At 37.0% G+C, this 20,400-nt stretch overlaps 1 protein-coding gene across 1 annotated transcript; it reads right to left on the minus strand.

The window, feature by feature from the left end:
- Positions 1 to 9,984: 9,984 nt before the first annotated feature.
- Positions 9,985 to 20,400, minus strand: LOC127453321 (terminal nucleotidyltransferase 5A-like). Its single transcript, XM_051719648.1, has 2 exons — positions 19,975 to 20,400; positions 9,985 to 11,686 (listed from the first exon to the last, which is right to left on the minus strand). The coding sequence occupies exons 1-2, from the start codon at positions 20,128 to 20,130 to the stop codon at positions 10,661 to 10,663; spliced, it is 1,182 nt and encodes a 393-aa protein (XP_051575608.1). The 5' UTR covers positions 20,131 to 20,400; the 3' UTR covers positions 9,985 to 10,660.

Consider the following 20,400-nt stretch of genomic DNA (forward strand, 5'->3'; position numbering starts at 1 on the left):
TCCGTGAATACAATCAGAGACAATAGTAACTTTAGCTGCATTAGCCGTGGAATCAGCTAACAAGCACATTTGGAAAGGCGATTTGCAAACATTTACAAAATATAAAGTGCGATACTTACATCTTCAGGATATAAAGCTGGAACACAAACAGTTGGTACTGATCCATGCTTGAGAATCACATTTTTTGAAATCCTGCTTTATATTGACCCTCATTCACAAAGCAGTCCGGTGTAAAATTATTTGCACAAACATACACAAATTTTGGTATGTTTTGGGGCACGTTTGCTTCAAAAACAAAACTTGTCCACTGACTCTTCAGTGGCTCTGATGCCAGGAGTACATGAAGACTATTATGTTCACATTTACAGCCAACAACAGAACACTTATGATGCTTACGAAGCTGAGACATCATTCTTCTCACCGTAGCTGCTCCAGCGCGGAAAAAAATGGCGGACTGTGTGTAGATCACTCAGGGGAGGATCTATGATAATAGGGTGGAATCCATCACCAGTCGTGGACGAGGCCTGCTCTAACGTGACATCACGTTAGAGCAGAAACGAAAACCAATCACTTTGAGACACTGTTTTAGATTAATAGAAATATAAGAAAGAGGAGTGGGTGGACTTTTAACATTGTAGGGTGGTTGTGTACACACACTGCCGACTCACATTTATGTTCAAACACCATGTAAAAGTGAATTTTGCATAATAGGTCCCCTTTAAGCAACTAAAAGAATAAACGAAGAACAAAATCATGACGATTTATGAAACAATGAATAACTTGAGGGGGCCTGGGTAGCTCAGTGGTAAAATATGCAGGCTACCACCCCTGGAGTTTGCTAGTTTGCTAGTTCGCTAGCTCGAATCCCAGGGCATGCTGAGTGACTCCAGCCAGGTCTCCTAAGCAACCAAATTGGCCCAGTTGCTAGGGAGGGTAGAGTCACATGGGGTAACCTCCTCATGGTCACTATAATGTGGTTTGTTCTCAGTGGGGCACATGGTGAATTGAGCACTATGTCTCCGTGGCAACATGCTCAACAAGCCACGTGATAAGATGCGTGGGTTGACTGTCTCAGACGTGGAGGCAACTGGGATTTGTCCTCCACCCGGACTGAAGTGAATCACTATGCCACCATGAGGACTTAGAGCGCATTGGGAATTGGGCATTCCAAATTGGGAGAAAAAGGGGAAAAATCCCAACAAAAAAACAATGAATAACTTGTGTTGTTTGTCATTGAGAAGAAAAAACCTTTAAATTAAAATAAAGCAAAATATAGTTTCATGGCTAGTAAGAAACACTTACTGTTTTTTATTAATATGTATATAATCAATCAATTATAATAAATATTATAATTTGTTTTGTAATATTTTAAGTTAATTTTTGACCCTGTGGAAATGTCAGTTAGCAAGTTAAGACTTGATAAAACTACCAGAGAGCAGTAATGCCAGAGGATAGACTGAACAATTTTGTTAGTAGGCAGTGTTTTTATTTTAATTTTATTTATTTATTTTATTGCATGATTCAAAGTATATTTGTGATTGAAAATCAAATAAAAAGTTGTGAATAATTTATACATAATATAACAATGTTATATTTCCATCTAAAAGACATATATCACCCCTCCCCCTTTCCCCCCAACTACAAATTATCTTACTTTATGGATCTAAAAAAAACTTACACAATTTAAAAAATGACCTGAGAATCAAAATTGCTTAAGGTTAGATTTAACTCAAGCTAGATATGCTTACAAAAATAAAAAATTATTTACCAATGGGGTGAGAAAATTACACTTCACCCATAGCCTATTCAGGATGTATTCTATGAACATGTCTTAATATCTTTTACTGTAAAATAATCTTTATCGGGTAAACCGATCTTATTTAAATAATGTTTAGACATTTTTTACTCTAAAACAAGACAAAGATTAATACATTATTTTAAGCAGCAGCATCTATATTCAAGGCACTTGTGACATTTACAGTCTGTATTATTGTCTAATCTACTAGTTTCTACAGTTAAACGTGTCAGTATCACGTGTCTGGATGGCAACATGCATATGTAAATTACATGCAGATTAGGTTATGCATAGTAAAAACATGTGTTGTATGCTCCATATATGATTATTTTGGAGAGGAGACGTGGTGGGTAATAAATCACGTGCATGCACCCACAATCTTCCACTAACTGGGATTTGTAAAGTGAACTTTGCCCTGGTTCTGGTATAAGTACAGGTTTATAAATCTGAAAACTTTTGTACGCACGCAAAATCTGTCTTTTGTACGTACGCAAACTTTTAGGATGAAATCTACACCAAGTTTTATACATGAGGCCCCAGTAGTCGCTTCTTAAAGGGACAGTTCACCCAAAAATGAAATTTTTGTTATCAATATTTTCCCTCATGTTGTTCTAAACCCATATGGCTTTACTTCTTCCTTGTGTAGCCAAGTGGAGAAATTTCATGTAATTTGACTCCAGTCTTAAATTGGACGTGGCCCCTTTAAGGTCCGAAGTTTTGCGACACAAGAGTTTTGCGACACCCGCTTTCTGGCACTCTCTCGTGTTAGAGACGTGAGAATATACGTAGTGCAAGAGAGCTCCCGGTTTTGTTCATCGGTTGAGAATTCTTTGGGTAAATATCAAATTTTACACAGAATGCTTATAAATTGCATTAAATATGTGTTCAGAAGAGTTGTATGTTAAAATTGAGTGTTTGTTATGGATCATTTTTGAAGGATGCATACAGATTGCATATGTGGAGTTTGACCACATTTTCTGCACATGTGAGGACTGGGTATGTAATTTAGAGTTAATTATATCTTATTTAAAGATTTATAGCCCAGAGTGTTTTCCAGTTTAGTGAATAAGTGTAATATGTGTTATATGTGAAAACATGTGTAATGAAAATTTTATTGTTTAAACTGTTATTCATGTCCTTAAAGCCTGGTTAAAAATGCATAAAATGCTTTGAGTGATTTAAGCATGTGTTAAATGCATAAAATGCTGTGAATGATATAAGCATGTATTAAGGTGATGTATGCTGAAGCATACGGGTAGGCTAATGCCATGTTTGTATTTTATTTGACATTAGCCTCTACCATATTTCGGTGAACCATATTTAATTTTTGTATTACATTTTTTCTATTTTTTTTATTTCTTTTTTCCCTTTTTATATAATGCTGCCCCATCGACCGCTGTTTTATTTATTTTTTTCCTTTTTAATAAACAGTTGTCAGAATAAAACCCCAAAATATATTTTTGTATCATTTGATGATTATTTTCAACCCACCAGCTACATTTAGGACACATTATGAGGTTTTAGGCAGAACATTAAAATCTTCGGATTCCAATCCCATGACCCGCTGACATATATATATATATATATATATATATATATATATATATATATATATATATATATATACTAGTGGTTTGCTAAGTGAGCTCACTGTGATCTAATAGAAGTGGCTCAGCAGATAGACCTCTGGTGCTGCTGCGCTGACTGTGGGAGTTTTGAGAGTTGGCATCTCTGTCTGAGGGTTCACCGCCTGTGCTTTATGACCCGAGCCAGCCCCTGCCAGACCAAAGCAGTTTGAACGAGTAAATAGCCTATCAAGAGGTTTTCTCCCTCATCAGTCTGCTCATACACTCTCAAAACACAGACCACACAAACACACACACAGATCACTGGACTTCCTGTGAATATCAAATCTACCCACATATGACAATGTGCATACCTAATGTAAACAAAGTGTGCCAAACCATCTTATATTGAAATAATTTAATATGACAACACGTTCCTACTGTTCCCTACAATCGGCATCATTATTTAAAGTTAATCTTTTTCTATGACATTTAAAAATCTGAGACAGTACTCAGAAAAGGACAATCCCTAAATAAAGTTATAGAAAAAAAATATGTAATATTTTGTACCTTTTAAAGGGATAGTTCACCCAAAAATATAAATTCTGTTGTCACTTTATACTCACCCTCATTGTGTTCCAGGGACAAAAGAAAGTCATACAAGTGAGGTTTGGTACAACATCAGGGTGAGTATACATGCATTGTGAGCTTTCCTTAACTGGACATGCTGTACTCAGAATGTATTATATCAAGTGACCTACCTTCTGTGCTCTACACATCTTCAAGTTACAGCTTGCACCATTCCTTTTAAGCAAATGACTTATTTAGTTTCAGTCTATTGAAAGAGGCTCAATTCATTTTTCCATTCTTCTCTCTGCCCTGATTCAAATGATGGAACATGTGATAACTTTGTCTTTTGCCCCTTAGGCATCAGTGCACATATTGTGCATACCAGCGTTGAATTTATGGCTAAACTGTGCAATTTCTCAGAGACCTTTCTTGGTTTTTAGAGTGATGTCAGTGTTTGGTTGCAGTCTACCTTAGTCTTGACAGAAGATTCAGTCAACAGTAAAATACTCCATTAACATTGAAAATAATTCATTATTTTGGTGCAGTGGTGCTTGAGGGAATACTTATGATTGTTTGATGTTGAATCGTTTTAAATTAATTGAGAACCACATTGTCTGCAGCAGACACTGTTTAAAAAGTTCAGACAAGTTTTAATTTGAATTCCTCATTAGTGGAGATTGATTAATCTTTTTTGTGTATATCACACACCATCAAAATCATCCATTTTATTCATTTCACAAACTGCTTTAAATGTCTCAGACAAGTTAAATGCCTCAGTAATGAAGATTGATTCACCTTTTTGTGTCACACTAGTTTTTATTTATTTATTTATTTATTTATTTCTCAACTCTACACTGGCTTAAAACATTTGACATGTGATCCAAATTAAAAGATGAGGAATATTATCTAAGATGAATAAGGACAAGCTTGGCCTTACTCTCTGAAATAAAAATGCATTCATTAAATTCTAACTTAATATGAGTTCTTTCTAAATGTCATAGCCTGTCAAATTTATAAACTTCATGAACAAAGTTATCTAAACATTGAATATTTAACTTGCCCACTTCTGCACTGTGGCCCTGCCCTCATTGGTTCAAGGCACTTTCTGGATGAAGACAAGGAGTGCCATTGTTCCAGGGGAAATAAGACAGACAAGTATGACTCACACACATGGATGTTATTGGCATGGCGAGAGGAGAAATATTTCCTAGCACTACTAAAATATTAAACATCATATTCATATTTACATTAACATTTTTCCTTATTTTTGTATAACACACTTTTAGGCAAATACATTTTACTGTGTGGAATACATCTCTCTTTAGCCAAAGTGGAAGAGAATAACATGACATTGCATTGCCATTTGTGTCTGGGAGTAGTTAAAGGTGAACTCAGTAATTTTTTCCTCATTAAAAAGTTTTACTCCTAAAGAAATGAATGGTCATTTTGAAACATATGGATAAAATCATGAGCACTCACATGAGATGAGGAATCCAGTCATATCAGTAACCTTATAAAAGCTGTTTTTTTTTCTACATGGAGAGGGTCCCCTCATGGGGCCTGCCATGTTATGATCACATGACCAGCCGAAAACTACTTGCTTAATCTCAGTAATCACCCTGTTGTTGGACTCTTCCACTCATGGACTTAATTAGTCATGGCTCACTGTGAATGGTGAATTTCTACAATGGCATTAATAACTGAAATCTATTGTGTTTGAATGATTCTGCATCCATACCACAAGGTGTCAGTGTAAATCCAAGATGACAAACATAAAAAAAATTACTGAGTACACCATAGTAGCGGGACAGAGACCTTCTATCAAGGAAGACTACAAGGGCTGTGTCCGAAATCAAAGGTAGCTGTCTTGTTGCCTCACTGCCCTATCAGTCAGTGACTCAATAGACTGCGTTTGTGTATGAAGGTACCTCCAATCCTTTTGGAATGAACTATGTGTGGAGTTTACTACAATAAGATTGTTGTATAAGAGAAGACGTACAATTTTGTGACAGGCAGGTGACAGTTTACGGCTCTCCCCATTCATTTGTATGGTATCGCAAATGTTGACTTACTGTCGTAACACGTTAGTTGACCGTTACGCTCTCTCGTGGAGACGTGGAGATTGTTATCTCAGTATAGAAGATCTCCGGCGGCCTACAACCTTATCTAAATTTTTCAGCAGTGTGACAGTAGCTCAGCTATTTTCACAATTGTCTAGCCTTTCCAGTAACAAGCTACATTTTCCAATGGGTAGGGCTGTAGCATCACAAAACGTTACATTTGTCAAATGACATTATATTGCGAATGCAGCAGAGGTGCCGAGGTAGTAATCAAACACGCTCACATTAACAGTCCTCTCTTTCTCTTTCTCATGTAGCACTGAGAAAACCAAATCATTTAAGTGAATCGGTTCTTTCAAATAGTTCATGTAAATTAACTAGTTCACATAAATGATTCACTGATTCACTTGAGCCTTGCACAGCCTTAAAGGGACTTTGCTTTCTTTTTGGAAGCAAAATACTGTTTTTCAGTATGTTACCATTTACTTTTATAAAATATAGTGTTCCATATATGGTATATGGTATCTGATTGTTATGTATCCAAAAATATTTTCTTCTTTATATGGCTACTATGTGGTTAGATACTTTTTGTTATTAGCTTGTAGTGTAGCTACTGTAACTACATTTTTAAAAGAGTAGCTTGGCTGTAGTTTAACTATTTAAGTTAAGAGCAGGGTTGGGAGGGTTACTTTTGAAATGTATTCCACTACAGATTACAGAATACATGCTGTAAAATGTAATTTGTAACATATTCCGTTAGATTACTCAAAGTCAGTAACGTATTCTAAATACTTTGGATTACTTCTTCAGCACTGGTAGATTTTTTCACTTGTTTTGACTATAAAAACTCTGCCAGTACAGTGACAAAATATACATGTTAAAAATGCATTCTCTGAAAAACCTAAATATCTTATGCAGTGTTGTTTCTAAAACAAGATAAATCAAACTGATCTTGTTTTAAGGATTTTTAGATATTTTTAAAGGAAAACAATACAAAAATTATTATTAAGAATATGATTTTTGCCCTAATATCAAAGGTCTTACTAGAAACAAGAAATTATGATCTAACGTGAATTTTCTTGATAAGAAAATATGATCGTGCCTGGTAACGTGCATGTAAAATGGCTAGAAATAGCATTTTAGCTTAGTGTAAAGCTGACAATTTACACAAGGTTTATTTCTATTTCTTCTGCTCCAAACTTACTTCAAATTTACTTCTCTGTCTGCTCATATGAATGTAACACATCATAAGAAAGTGTTTTACCACTGTTCAAATGCACTTTGGATCGCATCATTTATATGTATAAATGTTTTCCATCTGAAAGGACTAAATATTAAATGAAACTTCAGTAATCAAAATAGTTTTTTAATGTAACTGTATTCTAATTACCAATGATTTAAATTGTAACTGTAGTTGAATAGTTACTTATATTTTGTATTTTAAATATGTATTCCCGTTACATGTATTACGTTACTCCCCAACCCTGGTTAAGAGTAGCTTGTAGCTTTGGAAGCTACAATTTTAAAGTAGCTTTCTCAACAATGATCAACATTTTGTGCTGTGAAATTATCATGAGACTACCATAGACCTGATTTTGCTGACTGTTTTATTAAGTTACTGGTTTCAATGTTCTATTGTGAACATGATTCTATTTTATATTCAATTTATACTCTTTAATTCTCAATTTAAATTAAATAACATTTGTAAAAATATCCCTTTGTTTGACACAATTATTCATAGCAAATAGGGTAGCATTGAAACTGTATTATGAATAACAAATGTAGATAATGGACAATAGTAGGGCATACATTATATCATAGGTACAAGCCTAATAAACGTCATAGCTTGTCACTTCTTGCCCAAAAAATGTCTCATCGCGTTCCAGCATGTTCAAATATATCCCTGCATTACCCTGTTTCACCATGTCCCACTGAATAAATAGCACTACCTCATCCTAATTTTTAAAACCAATGTCTGACAGGTAAATTTTACCAATGACACTGTTTGCATTGGGCAGGGACATTACACATGGTTTACAGCAGAAATATTTTTCCTGAGTCTTGTAACTAGGTGAGTTTATTTATATCCTCTCTAATAATGTGAGGTCTAACATGAGGGAATAAGTGTTTTGAATAGTATGGGCTGAAAATAATGCTGTCCTATGTCTCTCTCCTGACACTGCCATGAAATATCACCTTCACTTAAAATATGTTCATGACCTAAATGGAGGCACTTCACAGCCTGCATGATCTTCGCAATCTCAGAAAGACACTTATCTCAGAAACAAGTCAAAGTCCCCAATAATGATAATAATTACAAAAAAGACTTATGCTGCTACTCTAGGGTCACTGTTTATCTATGTTGTTAAGGACAGCATGTGCCATTCACACCTTGAAGAGACTAAATATTCTAAAGAATACACAGCTGGGGAGATCCTGTTGAAGGTCAACTGTAGGGATCATCCAGATGTTCTTAGTTCTAACTGGCCACTGCATCTACTCATAACAGATGTCAAAATTGAGATACAACTTTTGTGAGATGTCACAAATCACTGTGCCATTTATCTTCTCTTTTTTCCCCAAAACTTTAGGCTTTATACACCATTCATTTGGGTTTGAAATAAATGGAAAAGTCACAACGATCTTGTAATGTATGCTTATAAACTATGTACAAAAGAGAAAATGAATTGTCGTGCAACAACTCTTAGGCTTCCTCTGACACCATGCTAGATAACTTGTTTGGGTAAAGGATTTTTTACAAAACATCACACAATACACAACTAAATTGCTCTTACAGAACAGATCACCTAACTTTACGGAGTCATTTCAGTAAACACAAACTGGGACATGGTGTTTATGACTGGACGCACCTGTTCTTATTTGCTGTTCATTGCTTGAGTGCAAATAAACCTTTTTTGCCTATTTAACAGCCCTTTGTATGCAAGACTATTTTCTGTACAAATGAATACCAAGGTTTTATATTGTTACCAATAATTAAGAATCCATGAGACATCTACAGTATCTCTAACATTAAGCTCTTGGATCAGAAATCCAAGTTGTTTTGCAGAATAAATGCATTAATTGTTGTATTTCTAGACAGATACTTTATTGATTCCCAAAAGGCAATGGCAAAAACACTGGCAAGAGCTCAGTGGTAAAAGAAGAATTCAGCCTCTCTCTAATTCATGAATCACGTGAATCATTTGAACCTAAATTTAACAGCCTAAATCTTTAACTACTTTGCTACCACCCCAAGAAAACAGAGTTCTAAAAATGTATTGGGAGCAAGAGTTTAATAGTAGTAATTGCAGAAGTGCTTTTTAAATTGGCAGATGCACTTAAATCTATTTAAACAGAGTGTTTTCATAGGTATAAATGCATTCACTTAAAATAGTGCTAATCGCCTGCTTATCAGAGGTAATGATTTTTAATGTCATATTACTAGATCAATCACCTTAAATCGCAATATCAGATCCTTGATGTTTACAAAAACAATGACGTCGATATGACATGAAATAGGAAATATGATTCTATCTCCAGAGGCAGCATGGGTAGGTTAACAAAAAAGCTTTTGTCTTGTACCTTAGTGTCACACTAAAAAGAAAGGCCATTGTGCTTCAGAAAGGATCCTTATGGTTCATGTCCTGGAACTGAAATGGATCCATTTCCTCAGCTTAAGAGTGAGTACACATTTAGATCAAAACAACACTACACTTACTACTTTGCACCAATGTCCACTTTCACCACTGTTGATTTGCAAGTGCTCAGTTGATATGGAAAATCTTTCCAATTTGAAAAATACATTATCGAAGCACACAAAGGGGGAAACCCCTATAACTAGCCTATAACTATATACAGTAGGCTATACATAAATATGTAGGAATATTAATAGTAAGAAATATACAATTATAGTATTTCTTAAACATGCCTTTAAGATTTCAAAATGAGATCCCAACCGCTTCAAAAGGCAAATGAGGTCTACAACACAAGAAGATGGGTTTTGAGCTTTTTTTAATCACATGAAAATACATGCATCCATCCCTGAAAATAGAGATTTACAATTAACTAGGACAGAAAAAAATATTTTTTAGAGAGCACAGGTCTCACTTTTTTGTACAATGTGTTTTAGGCACTTGGAATTACAATAGCAAACATTCCTTTCTTGACAATGAAAATAAAATATCTTTGGTCCTTGAAACAACCAAAAAGCAAAACAGAGGTTGATAGAAACCAGTCAGGCAAAAAAGAAAATACATATATAGCTTCAAAACGTCTTTCCACCACAATGCAGTCTTCTCTCTCGACACGCATAACCTCTGAGTGTTTAACTGAATCTATAATGAATTTGAGAGAAAAAAAAACCATTGAATCTCAAGACAGCATTCTTGCTACATTTGAAAAGAGCAAAGGACCCTCATCCACTCATTCACCAAGAAAAAGGATCGGCTCAAATCAGACATACAGCAGTGAACATTTGTGTCACATTAAGCAAAAATAATAATAATTTTGACACTGTTTACAAAGCTCCTTCTCCTAAAAGTCCATTGTTGTTGTTTTTTTTAACAAAACATTGAATATAGTATTCAATTGCTTGCATGTCGCCTTCACCACATGGGAAGATACAATGGTTGAACTCTATTTTTATTTCTCTTTCACAGAGGTTTTGTGGGTCAGTTGCATGGCAGCCACGTTTGGTAGGAATTACTGTAGGTGTGCCCCAGCGGCTGCACATGAGCAATGTAGTAGTTACTGAAGTTGATGTCTCGCACATAGGGTGCAGGCTGGTAATAGCATGTGACATTGGTAACTGTGGGAATAGCATTCTGTTCAGCCAGCACCCTAAGCGCAAGCATAGAAATAAGATTTAATGTCTGTCGTCGTTCATGTCCCATCAAGCACACCGTACTTTCATTGACTACGTGGTATAATGTGACCAGACAGTCATAACGTTTGTGCTCCATTCCAGCAAAGTGATTCTGCAGGTAAGCCTCCAGCTTTCGCTGCTGCTCACCTATGTCCGGAAAGTCAATGAAGAACCGAGAGCACATGTATCGCTGTAGCAATTTCATCTCTGCTTCAGAGGTCGGCCGGAACCCCCGTACCAGGAGGTGGCAATATTTTAAGAGCCCACCTCCCCGGATCTCCTCTGGGTTTCGTGTCGCAATGATCTTGTTGCACAAATGGCTGAGAGCCTCCTCAAAGTCCCCATACATGCTTTCACCCACCACTGTTGGATGGAAGCATTCAGACATGGGTGTCTCTGAACAACGGTCAAACAGAAGCAGGGAGTCTAAAACTATCTGGAAAGAGTCCACGCTGAACTCAAATTGGCGCCTCAGAGAGTCCACAAACTTAAGCTCCACATTCTTGCCTGTGTTGTTGGAGAGTGAGATGAGGCTCCATCGGTTGGTGTCGTTGCAAACCTTCACCAGTTTCTGTACGTACGCCTCCTTCAGAGTAAGTGCTGAGATTCTCTCCTTGCTTACCCCCTCAGGTAGGAAGTCCAGCAGGCTGTCAAGTACTACATCCTTAACCACACGGAAGGCCTGGTCATCTGACAGTGAAACTCCAAAGATCAGGTCCAAATCCTTATACCCAAGGCCTGTGTCCTGATGCAGAACATGACTGGCAGCCGAGCCATTCAACCTTACATCCCGAACAGCGATACCTCGCTCTTCCAAACGTGCTCGAACAACCTACACAAAGGAGAAGAGGTCAAGGTTAGTTATCAAACAAGAACATGCACAAAGAGTACTACTGTTGTCTTTACAGACATATAGCATGTGCTTCTGACTTTCCTCACCCAAAAAACATTTAACCACAAATTAAAATATATTTTTAAGAAATTCGAATGAATTGGGGTACTCAAGTTCAGACTCAGACTCATTGTATTGCGACCCTGAAATTTAAAATTTTTTCTTGGTTATGAAGGTTATTTAAATTGAAAATTCTATGGACAAAAACGAATAATAAGTACATTTCCAATAAAATGCTAATTTTGTCCCATTGAAATTCCCACTTGACAGTAAAGCATTGATTTTGAAACTAAACAATTAATCAATGCCGAATCCGTGACCCAGTCCGCACTTCTCACTGCACTGTTTATGATGATCTGCATGGCTGAGAGCTCGAGACCGGTCCATGTGTAAACACACATTGAGCCACAGTGACTGATCCGGATAGAGCTATTTCGTTTTGCTTTTGGAACTTTTGCTATTTCTCATGCAAAAAAAAAAAAAAAAAAAAAAAAAACGGCACATAATCAGAGAGACGGTCAACTTTGTAGTGGCACCAGTGTGACCTCTTGCTAAATTTAATCATACTGTTAGGAAAACATTTGCAGTCTGGAGCCCTTCATAGGGTCATAAAAGCAAATGTGAGATTAAAAACGCAATTGCTGAAGTAACCACATCATTTTGTGGTGTTTCTATGACACTTTTGGCTCACATGTCAACTTGCGTGCTCCCCTGGTCTCTCATCCCAGTCTTTTGCATTGCAAGTGCAGTGCTTTAAGTTACCATGAAATTTCATCACATTTGAACAAGCCTGTAAATGTAGTTGGTATTGTAATGCAAACGTTTAAATATACTGCACTATAGTAAAAGTGTTTGGATGTCATAATGATAGTATTGTGTGAGGAACAGTGCAGAAAGTAAGTGATTATAAAGGTGTAATCTGAAGTTTCACTTATAATTGTGTGAAAGGGAATAAAAAGGCATTGCTGTTTTAGCGCCTCTAGTGTTTCTTGTATTTGTTGACAGTGTCATTTTTGTTGGCTAGGCTGAGGCAAGCACTATAAAGAAAATACAGAGGGACCTTCGGAAAACATGCAGTCCTTCTGAGATTCCTGATGTTGTGAATACAGTAGAACACTGACTTGATTTAGATTCACCAAAGTGAAACAAAAAATAATTCACCACACCTGAGAAATTAAATTATTACAGATCATTGTTTGGATGTGCTCTGTTTGACTGAAACCTAGCTTAAACCAGATGACTATATTAGTTTAAATGAATCTACTCCCCCAGGTTATTGTTATAAACATGAGCCTCGTCTGAAGGGTCAAGGAGGAGGTGTTGCTACAATTTACAGTGAAGTTTGTAGTGTTACTCAGAGGACAGGATATAAGTTTAAGTCTTTTGAACTAATAATGCTTAATGTGACACCATCAGAAATAAATAAAAAAATCTGTTGTCTTTTGCCCTTGCTCCAGCATGTAGATTGCCCGGGCTGTACTCAGATTTCCTTGGTGAATTTTCAAATTTCAAAATCAGATCTTGTAGTTATCAGTAGTTACTGTAGATAGAGCTTTAATTGTTGGTGACTTCAACATTCACATTGATAACGAAAATGACACATTGGGATTAGCATTTATTGATATTCTCAACTCTCCTTGAGTCAGACAAAATGTGACAGGACCAACTCATCGCCATAATCATACGCTAGATTTAATTCTGCCATATGGAGTTGATGTTGATTCTATAGAATTTCTACCGCAGAGCGATGACATCTCAGATAATTTCCTCATCTCTTGTTTGCTGCGATCAGCTAATGTCACTCAATCTACACCACACTATCATTCAGGTAGAATTATTCTTTTGACCACTAAATATAGCTTCACTAATAATCTTCCAGAATTGTCTCACATACTCAATAAGCCAAAAGGTCTAGAAGAACTTGATGTAATATCAGAAAATATAAATACAGTCATCTATAGCACTCTTGATAATGTCGCTCCCCTTCGATTAAAGAAAATGAAAGAAAAAAGCCCCGCACCATGGTACAAGGATCACACTCATGCTCTCAAGACAGCAGCTCAGAAAATGGAGCGCAAGTGGAAAAATACAACATTTGTGGTATTTCATGGTGCATGGAAGGATAGTGTCTGTAGCTACAGACAAGCACTAAAAGCTGCCAGGTCATCATATTATAGCAAACTCATAGAAAATAACCACAACAATCCTAGGTGTTTATTCAGTACTGTGGCTAAACTGATTAGGAACAAAGCATCGACTGAACCAGATATTCCGTCGCAGCACAATAGAAATAGACTTCATGAATTTCTTTACTGATGAAATTGAAATCATTAGAAATATGCAATCAACTGTCACTGCACCTCAGAAAACAGTGTCTCATAAATTTCCTCACGAGCAACTTCAATCCTTCGCTGTCATAGGTCATGAAGAGCTAAAAAAAAAAAATCAAAAGCCACAACATGTACTGTATGTTAAATCCAATACCAACTAAGCTCTTAAGCGGTATTCCCTGTAATCTCAGAACCTCTTCTTAATATTATTAACTCCTCGCTATCCTTAGGATATGTCCCAAGAAACTTTAAAATGGCAGTTATCAACCCACTTATTAAGAAGCCACAGCTTGATCCTGAAGAATTGGCTAATTATAGACCGATTTCAAATCTTTATTTATGTCGAAAATACTAGAAAAGGTAGTGTCATCCCAACTATGTTCATTTCTACAGAGAAATGGTATATATGAACAATTTCAGTCAGAATTTAGGCCCTATCACAGTACAGAGACTGCACTTATCAGAGCACTTATTGCGGCTGCATTTCTCTTCTAGTGCTTTTTAGATCTTAGTGCTGCCTTCGACACGATAGATCACGACATTCTCTTGAATAGGCTGGAGAATTATGTTGGCATTAGTGGACTTGCATTAGCATGGTTTAGGTCATATTTATCAGACTGCTACCACTTTGTATGAGTAAATGAGAAATCAAACAAAAGTGCCACAGGGATCAGTTTTAGGGCCTCTGCTTTTCTCCTTGTATATGCTTCCTTTGGGAGATATTATCAGGAATTGTGGAATAAGTTTCCACTGTTATGCTGACGACACCCAACATTATATTTCTTCTAAACCCAACGAAATTTCACAATTCTCTAAATTAGGAGAGTGTATCAATGAAATCAAAGATTGGATGGCCAGAAATTTCCTTCAACTCAATTCCGACAAAACAGAGGTACTAATTATTAGACCAAAAAGCTCTATTATTAAATTTAAAAAAAAGCAGCTAAAATATAATTTGACTCTCGATGGATGTACTGTTGTCGTCTTCTACATCGAAGAACTTAGGTGTTATATTTGATACCAATCTGTCATTTGAAAATCAAATGTTTCAATGTTTGTAGAACAGCATTCTTCCACCACAGAAATATTGTTAAGTTACGACACATGCTCTCTGTTGCTGATGCCAAAAAACTAATTAATGCGTTCATGACCTCAAGACTAGATTATTGTAATTCATTACTCTGAGGATGTACTGTAAGTTCAATAAATAATCTTCAATTGGTTTAAAATGTAGCTGCCAGAGTGCTGACTAGAACAAAGAAATACGATCATATTAGCCCCATTCTATCATCGTTATATTGGCTACCTGTTAAATTTCGTATTAATTTTAAAATTGTTAACTACATACAAAGCTTTGAATGGTCTAGCTCCACAGTACTTAAGTGACCTTCCACCACGCTATATTCCATTACGTTCATTACGATCACAAAATTCTGGCCTGTTAATAGTCCTTGAATAACAAAATCCACAAAAGGAGGTAGATCCTTTTTTCCTATTTGACTCCTAAACTATGGAATAGTCTCCCTAACACTGTTCGGGACACAGACACACTCAATCAGTTTAAGTCTAGACTAAAGACTCATCTATTTAGCCAGGCATACACCTAATTTATCCAACAACTCACAATTAGGCTGCTTTAGTTAGGTCTGCCGGAACCAGAAACATTTCTCATAATCTATAACTCTGCAATAAATTAAATGGTATCTACGCTATTATTATTCTATTTGTTTCCCTGTCTCAACCCCGGGATTCATATCCCGAGGTTACCAGAGCCAGCCAGATACAGCTCCATTCCTGCTTGATGTCAGACTCCACTGCTATGTGTCGCTGAGTGATGACAACAAACTACCGCTGGTGCTAGCTAGACATCACTTCATTCTTTTACGATGGACTTCAGAGGATGAACTGATGCCAACTCCAACTGTAAGACATCGGATACGTCATATGCCACTGCCGGAAACTTGGATTTAGGATGCACCCCACCGAACCTCACCGAAATGACCTGCCGGTTGAACTGCGATGAACCACACTGATTTCTGCCTGCATCACCTTTGTCTATTGATGGACTACACTCTTGAAATGAAATACATAGACTATCAATTAATTGCCAACAAAAGCCTTCATCAGCCAACTAACAAAGGACAATGCAACTATGTGAACTTCTGCAGTAAATCCAGGATGGAATTCAAATACATTAGTCATTAATCTTACAGTTCATACAAAATCTTTGTTAAAACACTGGACCTTAACACTTACTTTGTTTAAAAATGTTAAACCATGACTTGCACTGCACACAAATAAATAATATTTACATTTTATTCATGCTGTTAAGCCAGAGGGGAACTGGCCCCCACAGTGAGCCTGGTTTTTTCCAAGGTTATTTTTCTCCATTAACCAACATCTTTTGGAGTTTTGTGTTCCTTGCCACAATCGCCTTTGGCTTGCTTACTGGGGTTCTAAATACAATTATTATTTAATTATTTATATTTATCCACAATTTACAATCATATTTAATCAAATTACACAATGATGACTCTAAGACTTTGTAGATATTACAGTTTAATTTTCTGTTAAAGCATGATTTTCTGTAAAGCTGCTTTGAATCGATGCGTGTTGTGAAAAGCACTATACAAATAAGAATGATGACTTGAGTAGAGACAAAAACATTGATTTTGGCACATCCACATTTTTAGCAAGCCAAAACATTTAAAAGCTCTTTGTATTGTTTTGCAACTATTTGGAGATTAAAATGTGCTTAAATCAAACTCATTATCTCCACCCTGAATGCATGTAACCTTTTTCCACAGCTCTGTTGGATTAGTGTCAATCAGATGTACACCTACCCTTGCTCCTGTCAATCAAATCATTAGTGTTCTATTTTTACATATTAGGTCAGACTGCAACAACTGACCAAGTGTAAGCAGTAAAACCACGTCCAATGAATGTCTGTGCACATCTATGATATCCACAGAACATGGTGAGTACATTTACAATACAGTGTGTAAAGAATATTGCTTCAAGGCAACATAAAACATGCCATTTAGGGCAAGCAAATTCTTTGCACTCCTAAAGTGCCAAGATGACTCATTTTGAAATGTCTCCTTGAAATGTCTTAATAATAAAATGCCACACCTTTTTAACCTAAAAGCAAGACTTGCCTTTCTGGAAATAAGTAGTGTGTGTCTGTTACAAATCCTGCCAATGATGGTTAAATAAGTTCATCCAGGACAACAAGTTGAAGGTCCCTGTTTTTCCTCCTCACACACCATGTCAACAGGTCAAGCATTCACAGAAAGAGAAGAGGACCTGTTTCATTCTCGATTGCATTCAAAAGCTATTCATTTTATGGGTCAATTGTACCCAACAGCCAAAAGCTCAAGGGGCAGTCATGACACCGTTTTGCTGATAATGAAAGAAGCCACAAAGTCCACATAATAAGATGGTGCCGTGTCAATCATTAGAATTCGGAAAACGATACCCTGATGGTCAGTGAGCAGCCATCTTTTGTCAATTTTGGGATAGCATGTGGAGGCTGACTAATAGAACATTAAAGTTTGTTTTAACAGGTTTTCCATTAAAAAATAATGGGCTTCCCAGTTGGTTTTATTGACAGGACATCGGTTCTCTCACTGAAACTCAAAGTCAAAGAAGGGGGAAAATGGTCAGATTCCACAATTCAGTTACCTTCACAGTCCAGTATATTTGTGTGCATCCAAGCAGGCCAATCCAATGTTCACCCAAAAATATAAATTCTTCCATCATTTACTCACCCTGTTGTTGTTCCAAACTTGTTTGACTCCCTTTCTTCACAAACACAAAAGGAGATGTTAGAATTTTCAGTCTCAGTCACCATTCACTTTCATTATATGAAAAAAAAAAAAAAAAAAAAAAAAAAAAAAGATGCAATGAAAGTGAAAGTTGACTGAGGCTAACATTCTGCCTAACATATACTTTTGAGATCCACTGAAGAAAGAAACTGAAAAGGGTTTTGAAATCATGATGGTGAGTAAATGAAGCAGGCCCGGTTCAAACAGACATTAAAGCACTCTCTATTGAACAAAGTTGGTGCTTTATTGTGTTTCACTTTAACTACTAGAGCCCCCACCCCCGCTAAATTCAGAAGCACTCTCAGAGATTTTGATCTGGAACCGGGCCTGAAATGAAATGAATTTTCATTTTTGGTGAATTTTCCCTTTAAACCTTTTTTACTTTTACAATCTACGGCATGCTATTCATTATGTCATTGTGTAAAGCATTCACAGGATCTGAGACCACTGGAAGATAAGATATAAGATGAGAATTCTATCCTGTGACAGGCCGAGCAGTTAGAAATCGCTTAACCACATGAAGCCACTAATGCCACTTGGCATCATACCAGGGGTGTAACTAGTGGGAGGGCAGCCACCCTAGAGCCCGGAGTGAGAGGGGGCCCACAACAGCCGATAAAAAGAAACCATAAAAATGGCCACTGGCTCAAGGGGTGATGAGAAACGATCAAGTTCCCCCAAGGAGGGAGCCCGATGGTTTCTTTGCACTGGGGCCCACAAGATCCAAGTTACGCCACTGAATCACACCTACAGTATATGAAAGGCTGGCTCTTAAATAAGTGTTTTAAGAAACAAGACCATTAAAATTTAAAACCTTAAAACCAGTAGCGGTTCTAGCTTGTAGGGCGCCCTGGGCGAAACCCGCTTCAACACGTCCCCAAAGTTGTTGACCGGGGAGTGGGGGGGGGGGGTGATTGTATGGCGTCTTGGGCGAAACTCGCTTCAACATGCCCCCAAAGATGTTGACCGGGGGGGGATGTCTGTGTGGGTGCCCCATGCCACCCCCCACAAGATGCTGCCCTGGGCAACTGCCCATGTATCCCATGCCTAAATCCGCCACTGCTTAAAACAAAACCTCTGTTGTTGGGTGAGAAGAGAAGCTGGTAATACTAAGGGAAATCATCTGTAGAAAAGATCAATATCTACTCGCATGTGTATATTCAAGCCCACACTGCTTGTGTATGAGAACAAGTATTCTTTTCATTGAGAAAGTGGGTACATACAGTAGATGGCGGTAAACATTGAGCTATGGGGAATCAAGCAGTTACATTGCAGAGGATTAAGTTTGGTAATGAGCCAAACTTAGTGCAACATTCGTGGGAATGGCAGTAACACGTTACTTAAATTTGCTAAGAGTATATTTTCCTCCATCACTGGAGGGTGGCTAAGGGGCCGTTCACATTAAAAGCGTCCTTGCGTTTTTAACAGTTGAAGTTCGTTTTACCTTGACAAGCCGTCTAAAAACGCGGTGCTTCTGCGCGTGACGCAACGGTTTACATAGGAAAACAGCGCAGATGAATGCAATCACGCCTTCGGTGTGAACGGCCCCTGAGAAAGTTTTGCTTATACGTAGGAGAGAAAAAAATCACTTTACATTGGGAAAGAATCAGTGTTAAATAAGAGATAATATGAATGAATAATATTATATATTCACACTATCATATATTTGATTAATGTTGGCAATCAGACGCCAATTTAATAGCGTTTTAATAACGTTTACATTTAATAATATTTATCTATATTGCTGCGTGTTGGGACGTTTGATCAATAGTTGGTCAGGAAGTGGCAGGTCTAGTCTAGACATAAAATAATAAATGATACGAAAGAACAATAAATAGATAAAATACATTTAAAATGTAATAAAACAAGCAGAGTAAGTAAGTAAAGGGTAAACAAGTCAGTGATATACGATTCAAATTGCACCATTATCATAATTAAATTGATAATATTTATGATGATTATAAGATGTAAAAAGTATAAATCAAACAGGTCCATAAAAAAGCAAGTCAATAACTGTTACATATTAAAGTCTCCAGAGAGATGCTTTCATAAGACGTGCTTTCATAACTACCTGGACAATCTGTCTGGGCTGCACTGAAAGCGTCGGGAAGTTTCCACGTCCGTGAACCGGGATAGTCTCGCCAAGAATAGAGTCCAAACGTTGCACCTGTTCCCAAGATAACACGCAAAACCGCCGACACTGCTCTGACACATCACCGGAGGACATGGCGATGGTAAGAACAACCAGATTAGAAAAATGCACACACACACACACAAACAAACAACTTCTGGTCAACTCCTTGACAGATTTCGCTATACTTCCAGCAATGTATTGGATATATCTTTACATGAAGTTCCAAGAAAAAGAGGTTTGCGTTATGTTAGCATAAGCTCTCGTTATCTGCTATATAAATATCGACACTGCTCCTGAAGTCATCCAGCTGCGCTCGCGATTTACTATTCCCAATTCGGTTGCGCACACACATCAGCGGTAGTA

The sequence above is a fragment of the Myxocyprinus asiaticus genome, chromosome 15 (genome assembly GCF_019703515.2).
Source record: "Myxocyprinus asiaticus isolate MX2 ecotype Aquarium Trade chromosome 15, UBuf_Myxa_2, whole genome shotgun sequence".
NCBI lineage: Eukaryota > Metazoa > Chordata > Actinopteri > Cypriniformes > Catostomidae > Myxocyprinus > Myxocyprinus asiaticus.

Bases quoted from the DNA above. Each gene is read 5' to 3' on its own strand.
- LOC127453321 (XM_051719648.1), bottom strand. From the start codon at position 20,130: ATGTCCTCCGGTGATGTGTCAGAGCAGTGTCGGCGGTTTTGCGTGTTA. The intron at 11,687-19,974 runs GTAGTTATGAAA...TCCTTTGTGTAG, and splicing joins AGCCCAGACAGATTGTCCAG to GTTGTTCGAGCACGTTTGGA.